General features: G+C 36.2%; 1 protein-coding gene across 2 annotated transcripts; it reads right to left on the bottom strand.

Moving 5' to 3' along the window:
• Positions 1 to 1,606: 1,606 nt before the first annotated feature.
• slc46a1 (solute carrier family 46 member 1) lies at positions 1,607 to 5,838 on the bottom strand. Of its 2 annotated transcripts, XM_038283965.1 has the most exons (6): positions 5,366 to 5,837; positions 3,916 to 4,307; positions 3,341 to 3,819; positions 2,690 to 2,773; positions 2,365 to 2,521; positions 1,610 to 2,139 (listed from the first exon to the last, which is right to left on the bottom strand). In XM_038283965.1, the coding sequence occupies exons 1-6, from the start codon at positions 5,660 to 5,662 to the stop codon at positions 2,085 to 2,087; spliced, it is 1,464 nt and encodes a 487-aa protein (XP_038139893.1). In that variant the 5' UTR covers positions 5,663 to 5,837; the 3' UTR covers positions 1,610 to 2,084. The 2 variants fall into 2 exon arrangements, with proteins under 2 accessions (XP_038139894.1, XP_038139893.1); XM_038283966.1 differs by lacking the exon at positions 2,365 to 2,521 and having other exon boundaries at positions 1,607 to 2,139; positions 5,366 to 5,838.
• Positions 5,839 to 9,637: the final 3,799 nt, after the last annotated feature.

Genomic DNA, 9,637 nt, shown 5'->3' with positions numbered 1-9,637 from the left:
ATGCTTGCAAATTATTGACCTCTAGCACCCCCTAGATAGATTTAGATGTATCTCTATTTTTATAAAGTCTTTTCAGATGAATTTAAAATTGTCTAAACCTTTTTATTTAAAACAAAATAATAATAATCAAAAAATTGTATATGTATTGTATCTGAACATGCCAGTAAAACATAAGAAGTTCCAGAGTTAAAAAATATTGTTTCATAATTTTCTTCTTCTATGCTTATATCCAGACCTTGAATTCCAGACTTACCAATTACCAACCACTTATTATACTACTTATTACAACCACTTTTATACTTACCAACCACTTTTCCATACAGTATAGGCACCTGGTCTTATATAACGTAAAGTTTTCCCAACATAGTTAGGCCACAATCGTCCCCTCAAGCTCATAAATGAAAATAATTCAGTCGGATCTTCTGACAAAAAGGATGTATTCTGTTTATTTAAACAAAATCCTCAAAAACATTTAGAATTTCAACCTTAACTCAGTTTTCAGGTAACGTAGGTTGAATCTCAAACACATTTACGGTATGTCCATTTCCAGCTGTGCAGTTATCATCAGAGTATAAAAGCACAAAATCTTCTTCAATAAAAATAAAAACATGTTGAAAAAGAATTGCCCAGCATGTTCATAATAGATCGAGAACATATTAAAAATACAAAACTCCCTTCAACTTTACCATTACCACAATAACATTCAAGTTTATCATTTTCAATTTGCTTAAAAATAAAGAAACACGTAACACAGAACAAATGGTCATATGGATCCCATGCTTGGATCCAAAGTGCTTTCAGTATCCCATAATTCTTTTACATTTTGGTGAAAAAAAAAAGTCAAATACAGTGGCGGTTCTAGACCAAATGTTCCAGAGGGGCAGGGTGGGGCCCCGTGTTTTCATGGCGGCACAGAAGAGCATGAAGTAAAGAAAAAAACAGGGCAAGGGATTCAAATATATCAAGAGAGCTGCATGTAGTGAAATTTCCATTCAATTAGGTTTAATTAAAATTCTAACTTCCAACTGAAAATATTTATTGTTGGCTTAAAAATGTTAATTCGGATTATCGTTAAAATAAAAATCCATAAGCATAGCAAAAAAGCAACTAAAAGAATTGTAGCTATGTAAATATCTAAAAGGTCAAATAAAGCTATTATTTGGAATATTAGGTCAATATACATTCATAATTTAGGAATTTTACATATTTTTAACTTGATTTAAGTTCAAATTACAGTTTTCTATGAAAGCAGAAGGAGAACTCAAGAAAAACTGATAAATTCAGCTGTAAAAAAATTTGAGTATTCTTTTCGTTTTGAAAAAAAACCTTAAGCAGATGAAAATTGGGATCCTATTTCAATACCGTTGAAGCTATCACCTTATTGTTTTTAAGTAATTAGTTAAACAGAATATTTTAAAGAAAAACAAAATGACCAATGAGAAACCATGTCTGTTCCAGCGCATATCATCCTTAGAATTTCATTTAGTATTACGTCTTTGCTACAGGGGCCATAACAGGGACCAGGTTATGATCTACAGTGGCACTGGCCCCCATTGGCTCATTTCTAGAACTGCCCCTGCTCAAATATAATAATAATAATAATAATAAAAAAAAACTACTGAAGTAAATATATCCTTTGCTTTTATAGAAAAGTTTTCCTGATCTAAAACTAGTTTAAATATTATCTTTTAAAAATACTTAAGATTTTCAGTTTCTTTTACAAAAGTCAGCTCCTGGTTGAGCAGAAGTGTCTTAAGGCTGATAGAATCAGAAATCACACCTGATTTAGGTGAATATTATTAAATATTTCAACAAATGAATAAAAAAAGCATTTAGCAGTGCGCTGCAGTGACACTGCAGCCACTATTACAGTTAATAAATTAAAATAAAAAACATTAGACAGATCCAAAGAGTACAAAAAATCATTTAAAATAAGTGAATCAAATCTTCATTTGTGGACATTGTGACGGTGAGGCTTTTTGTTGGAATGAGGAGTTTACTTCATCATTTGGAGTCATGGGGCAGTTTCCATGTTGCCCCTCTTTCTGGGCTGTTTTCCGCCCTAATAAGCATCAAGACCAGCTTTAGGATAATGAAGAGTCCCTGTGTTCCCTGCGCTGGTCCAAACACTGCAGAGCTCTACAGAGACAGATAAATATGTTGCAGATTACGCTGCTGTTTGTAGCCAACAGTTTGAAAAAGAGAAAAACAAAGGTGGAAGGGTGATGGAGGGATAGATGAATGGGAGGAGGGATGCATGAGGAAAGGTTGGATGATGAATAAATAGATGGACGGACCAATGAGTGGCCTCTTTAACTGGTTGGATAGAAGGGCTGACAGGCAGGTGGAAAAGAGCAAACTCACCCAATTATTCCAGCAGGGATGAAGAGAATGAAGGCAGCAAACAAGAATGGAAAGCCCTTCATGAAATGTAGCGAGGCTGGATAGAGGGAGTTGAAGATGCTGCTGCCTACGAGGTAACATAAGCTCTCCACACAGGCGACAGAGGCAAACAGGGCCCCTGGGGACCAAACACACACATTTATAGAAACCAGAACACAGGACCGGAAAGTGTGAAATCGAACTGCGCTGCTTCATTCCTCATGTTATCCCTTTAGCCCACAGAGTTCAGGAATTCAACATCTGTGAAACTAAAAGGTTGCATGCTCAGAACCAGAAGCTGCCTCACCTTGTTCTGATGGATCCACCAGTTTGGACAGCTTGGATCTGAGGACCGGAGTTGAAGCCATGAAGAGGAAACACAGGCCATAACCTGGACATAAAACCCTAAGGTGTTACCGTCAGATGATCCTTTTTCAGGTTTTTAAGTCTGGTAATGTTCATCATTATGGCTAACACAGAATGACAACCCAAAATCAGGTTCCTTAAACTTAATTTTAAGCCTGCTACAAAGTATCTGCATTTAACCTAGCCTTTAACCTAACACTGGCCCTGGTGTCTCTTCTCTTCATCTCAACAACATATAGACCCTATGACCTTAAGGCCTGTTGGCTGATCCACCCAGCACAGTAGCATGATAAAAAAAACAAGTGATTTTTTTCACTCCGTAAAATAAACAAGTTGTGGGTTTTTGAATAAATATTTTTATGTCCGGTTATTAAAAAACATGCAGAGGGTTTTCCATCGGAAACCGTTAATAACTGACCCAGAACATTAGTGTCAGCCATTTTACTTATGAGACCAAAACTAATATGTAAAACAAATGGATAAGATTAAATGACGCACCTTTGTTTCCGAAGGCAATGTGTTGTTTTTCCAACTAATATTCTAAAAATATTTGAATGACATATTTCTATAAGTTGTTTAATTCGTTTCTCACCTGTGAACATAAGCTGGGTGGTATTCGCCACAGAGAACACCACCAGTCCAGTCATATTTGAGGCCAGGCCCACCAGTGCGATCCAGGAGTCCTGCAGGCAGCGCTGCATCACCTTCAGCCCCAGCAGGCTGCTCAGGTAGGCCAAGTTCTGAGCTGCAGAGCCCCAGCCAATGAGAGCTGAGCCCCAGCACAGCGGGGAGCTCAGCTCGTACAGCACGTACAGCTCTCTGCTGCCGAAGTGAACGGTCACCACCAGGAAGAAGCAAAGCGTGTAGAGCCACAGCTTGCTTCTGTGGAGCGGCCTGCCAGCCTCAGCGCTCACACGTCCTGTGGAGTACAGCTGCCAGACAGCTTTATGGTGGCGAGACGTGAAAAGCCTTGCGCTGGGGTCCGGGTGGACGGACTCTCGGACGAACAGGTAGGCGTAGAGAGCTGAGGCCAAGTTGGTGGCCAGGACCAGCCAGAATGGATTAATGTAACTGCAATAAACAACATTAAAAGGTTATGGAGGGGAAATATATATATATATATATATATATATTTTTATTGAAGTGCACAAAGCAAATGTTTCTCACCCTTGTGCCCGCCGCCACTGGCCTCCTATGATGCTGGCCAACATCCCAGAAACACCCAGACAAGCTTCTAGAACTGCCACCCTGAAGGTGCGGGACTTATTATCACTCACGTCTGCCACGTATGAGAAGCAGCCAGCGAGGATGGCGTTAAAATCCCCCGAGAGACCACTGAGCAGCCGACCCACCAGGAAGTAGACCACAGGCAGTTTGAGGTACATGACAACAAGGTAGACCACGGCCTGCAGGGCCAGGCCAAAGTTAGGGAGGATGAGGACAGGTCGCCGACCTCCAACATCACTCCACGAGCCCAGGAGTGGGACCACCAAGAGCCCCACAGAGAAGCCCCCCAGGTTAATGTAGAGGTTCCAGTGGGCTGTCAGAGTTTCAACTTCCTGAACAGAAACAAGCAGAAAAAATGAGTGCAGCTAACATTTGGTGCAACTGAAATCCTTTTACCTCATTAAAACGATTCAAGTTCAATTCTGCAGGCTCATCAGATCCCTCTAACTTGTTCCAACATGTGATGCTGTTCCTCTTTGCTAAACAGCTGGTGCAGCAGAAACCTGACCCCCCTAATCAGATGCTTTAAGGTTATGGGCTGGTTTTAAGAAATATACACTATTGTCACTGATTAAACAAAGTACAGTCGTCTGCTTTTTCTTTTTTTATTTTTGGTTTCTCAGCACTGTTTCAAAAATGGTGTTTTTAGATTCTTAATTGTTTAAACAGGAACCAAAGACTGTTTACTAAAAAAATAAAATTAAAATGTACTTCCAAATAAAACCTCATCAAATAAAGCCGTCGCTATTAACAGTATTGGCCTGTGAAAGCCTGATCAGTGCATCTAAGGTTTTACCTTTAAATATAAAACCTGCATATTCAGCCATTTTATTATTTTTTTCTTTTTTTATTTCTTTTTTATTTTATATATATATATATATATATATATATATATATATATATATATATATATATATATATATATATATATATATAAAGATTTTTATTTTCTAAACTGAATCCATTTATACAACTTCTTAATTATTTTGGTGACTTATTAAAAGCAATATCTCTCTACGTGTTGAATTTGGTCACAAGAGAAAAACTCATGCCACTTTTATCATAACTACTTGATTTATAACTCATAGAATTTATATTATAATTGTGATAGCATAAAAATGTATAGCAAATTATAGTTCACGTAGATTTTTCTCATTATAATTATGCAGTTTTAATATTTATTGAATATATCATATATTTTATTTAATTATTTGAAGTATATCGTTTAATTCAGAGTTTTTCAAACAGATTATCTATTGTAATATCGTTCTGTAACACGTTGAAATTTGCAATAATGCTCCACTATTTATTTTGCTTTTCATGCACATAGACATGAACCCATGCTGCGGCCCACAGCATGACTAAAGCAGTGACGTTACCAGCTGATCACCTTCTGCAGAGGGTCTGGCTCCACCGAGCCGTTGCTGCACTCCGCCCTCTTGGAGCCGTTGTAGCCGAGGTCCTCGCTAATTCGGTCCCAAAGGTACTGGGTGGACAAAGGCGCCTGGAGAGCCAGGGAGAACATGGAGAGGAAGAGCACCGGCTCCACGGACACCGGGACGCGACACGTCCGCGGCGGCGGCGGCACCGAGCAGGTGGCGCCCGGTGCCTCCGCAGGCGGGTCATCGGTTGAAGAGGAGCTAAGGAGGTCCTCAGGGAGGATCGCTGCCGTGTCCGGCTCGTCCATGTCGTCCAGACAGGGCTGAAGTTGATTTCCAAAAATCTCTGTTTAACGGAAATGAAACATGTAGTTACAGAAATAATACAATCCCGATGCTAAGCAGCGAGGAGCCAAACTCAGAGCTGTGTAGGTTAGCTAAGATACTGAGCTCATAGACATGTAACTAAACTCAGCGAAAATAACGTGATTTGTTAAAAAAGTGGTGAATTAGCTCCATCTGGTGGTGAAACACTGGAACTACATAAACATGCCAAAATAAGTCAAGTCAGCTTAGGTCAATTTCTTTACATGCACTGGTCATACAAAGAATTTAAATTACGTTTCTTACTCTCCCATGCAGACATTTACATAGTTTAAAATACAGACATGGACATACTTTAGACATAGACAATAATAATAATAAAAAAGAAATATACAGACATACCACATAAAGACATTAAAGTGCAAGGCTGAAATATAGAATATATATATATTTATATAATTTTGTAATATATAAGTTCCAACATTGAGAAAAATACATATTTTTAAACTCAATTGGAAACAAGAGCAGACATTTTGGCTGCAAGTTTAAGATGTACCTTATGACACCTTTGCTCTTTCTCAGTTTAGAAGACTGGAATGTCAGGGTTGTTTCTACAGCAATGGTGTACTTTATTTAAAAATTAATTTTTACTTGTTTAATTGTGGAATTAATGTTGTTGTTCCATTATTGTTACATATATATTGTTATGTATATATATATACAGTATATATATATATATATATATATATATATATATATATATATATATATATATATATATATATATATATATATATATATATATTTTTTTTTTATATATATATATATAATTTATTTATATATAAAAATAATAGAAATTTATTGATATTCCTCTGCATTTGGGGAGTAGTGGGTTGCTATTGTGCAGTGCCCGGGGAGCATTGTGGGGTTAAGTGTCTTGCTTAGGGAGCCATAGTAGAGCCTGTGGGGATCGAACCAGGTACTTGCAATCTTCTCAGAACACAAATAATGAAACATACTATTCACAATTGGTGTAAAAATCAAAACAAAAAACAAACAAAACAACAACAGCAGGAAAAGTGTAGAATAGACGTCCATTCCTCTATATGCTAATAACCCACATTAAAATCTGTTGCAAGCAACAGCCTTTAGAAATGATATAATTGTGACATTGCTGTTTTTTTTTTCCACCTAGAATTATCATTATTTATTAAACTCATCATGGGCAGAGCTTTGGACTTTGATGCTGGGATAGTCAGGTAATCATTAAAACATGGTAAACAAACTAAGAAAAAAAAAAAGAGTTAGGCCGTAGCAGAAGTAATCCTATGTAGGGCAGCCTAGATAAGCTATTCAATCATTACCTATACTTGTGTTTGACATTGGCCATATAGACAGATTATAGAACCAAAAATAAAAATACCGGTATATACCTTGTCTGTTAGGGGTATTTTGAATGAATTTTCATTACAGTAGTTTTTTGATCTACTAAGAAGTATATTGAAAAATAATTGAGTAAAATACTCCCCAAGGTTTTTTCTTTCGATAGTCTAAGATAGAAACAAAAATTTGTTTTAAATAACTGCATTTTTAAAGTATATAAATGTTTTTCATATAGAATTACTATGGGTTTGTTTTAAAAATATGTGAAAATCTGGTAGAATCCAAAGTAATGGAGTGTATGGTATGTTTTTCTCTTGCAGAATTTTTACTTTTTTTTCCATCTCTGGTCTGTAGATCATTATTTTATTCCTTTATCTCTGTAAAAAATTTTTTAGCAGTGCACTGCATTTTTTTTATACTGGTGCTTCAGTTTAAGCAATGTTTATGTTTTGTAGTAATGAGCTCTCTTTTGTTGTTGTAGAAAACCACAAAAATGTGTGTGTGTTGGCCTGTTCTGAGAAAATATGGAAATAACTTTTAAAACTTTTTAACCAAAATACTTATTGCCATGGTTTTGTATATATATTATATATGGCAGTGCTCCTCAGTAAAAAAAACAAACAAAAACACTCTGTAAACTACTCCAATTTAAATAGAAATAAAATAAATGAGCGTTAGCCTTCAGACATAACAAATATTGGTGATGTCAGGTCTAAGCACCTAAAACATCATACATACATACAGGGAAAGAAAGAAGGCACAGAGACAATTAATTTAGTTACTCGCGAGGAGAGTAGGAAGAGACTGCAGAGTTTACAATCTCCACCTCACTCTGCAGTCTTCAGCTTTCTCCTTGCTATTTATTGAAGAAAAGGGGATGTCCCTAATTACACCAGCTGAGGTTTAACTAAGGGAAAGGGAAACAAAAGGCTCTTACTTTAAACCTCAGCACATATGTTAAAACAAAGTGGCTGTTTTACAATTGAATTGTTCCAAGAGCACATGCTTAGAAGAAACATGTGATAGAGGCTGTTCATGTCTCTTTTACAACCCAGCATGTGATAGAGGATGTTCAGGCCTCCTTCACAACCCGTCCGTTGCATGACCTTTATCTGGAACAATCTTAAGCAAGAGTTAATAAAAGATGAATCACACATTATACATCACAATAGTTCATTAGAACACAACCCATGAAACACAAACAGAGTAAGAGTATAAATAAAATATTTCTAACAGGTGATATCATGCAATTTCTGCTATGTTAGATTTTTTCTAATGGGCGGAGCAGTGGTTAGCAGCGTTGCCTTGCATTTTAATCCCATCCTGGGAATTCTCATCATATGTGGATTCTGTCTGGGTAATCCGACCTCCTCCTAAAGTCCAAAACAGATCTGAAAGGATAATTTGTTTCTCTAAATTGAACATAGATAGAAATGTATGTTCTTTGTTCTATGGGTTCCTGTGTTGGCGACCTGTGCAGTGTTTATTTCTCCTCCCATTCATTGGCAACAGGCACCAGCCAAACTTGTTTATTGTCTATTTCAAACTGTATTATAATTATGAGTTGTCCAAATTTTTGTTTTGCGTTTCACTTTAAACATAAGGACATTTCTATCAAGTTTGCTAAAATCATATATGTATTTTCTTTTGAGAAACAAAAGGATAATTACAGCTACATCCAGATCTGCAGAAAAATGAGGACGAACCCACTTTGTTTAAACAAAATACCTTTGCATTATCAGAGAATCTGATAGGCTAGTCCAGAAACACCTGATCCTCTATATTCTGTAATCTTTAATCAATGTCACGGGGATGAGGTAGAGGAGATCACTTTTTTTGGATCTTTGCCTGTTTCAGCTGAACCAATTTTCTTAGAAATTAGAACAAGCTAATACATACAGCCTGATGTATATGAATGTAATACAAAGTGCATCTTTTTATATAAAAGTTTTTAGTATGTTTTTAGAATGTTAATTCCTCTAGCAGTAATTCTTACTTGTTATCTTTAATAGAATTGTAAAAATGTAATTTAATTAATAAACAAGAATCTTGTTATTTGAATGTGTATGTAAAAAAAATAAATAAAAAATAATTGCAAAATATTTAGTATGGAGTATTTTCTGTGTTATAAAGATAAAAAAAACAGTGAATATAGGTCAAAATGCAACCTGTTAAAACTACCCTGGAAATGCAATCACGCCACCTTCCTCCTATTCTGATGAGTCAACACCTGTAGCAGCTTCTGTCAGGGTAACGGTCCATTAGGCAAAGCAGCAGGAGTAGACAAGTTCTTATCATGGTCAAGTTTCACAGAAGAAAAAAAAAGAAACCTGGTTAAATAAATGCAAATATTAAGTTATCTGGAAACAGCTTCATTAAATGGACATTTAAAGAATAGCTGGTAATATGCCATCCTCCTTTACAAACCCAACTATAAAACAATATTTAAAATAACTGTGAATGTTAATTATACATTATGTTGGTGTGTGGCACACAAATAACACCCTTTAGATCCCATCTTTGCACTAAACCATAGTGCTTGCAGAATTATTCAGAGGGAATATTTGTTTTCCAGC

The sequence above is a fragment of the Cyprinodon tularosa genome, unplaced genomic scaffold, assembly GCF_016077235.1.
Source record: "Cyprinodon tularosa strain WSP-4 unplaced genomic scaffold, ASM1607723v1 ctg198, whole genome shotgun sequence".
NCBI lineage: Eukaryota > Metazoa > Chordata > Actinopteri > Cyprinodontiformes > Cyprinodontidae > Cyprinodon > Cyprinodon tularosa.
The sequence above is the reverse complement of the archived record's forward strand: the minus strand, read 5'-3'. Positions and strand labels throughout refer to the sequence as shown.

Coding starts and splice junctions, on each gene's coding strand:
- slc46a1 (XM_038283965.1), bottom strand. CDS start 5,662: ATGGACGAGCCGGACACGGCAGCGATCCTCCCTGAGGACCTCCTTAGC. Junction 2,774..3,340: donor CACCCAGCTTATGTTCACAG/GTGAGAAACGAA, acceptor TTTTATGTCCAG/GTTATGGCCTGTGTTTCCTC. Junction 2,522..2,689: donor GGTGGATCCATCAGAACAAG/GTGAGGCAGCTT, acceptor TTTGGTCCCCAG/GGGCCCTGTTTGCCTCTGTC.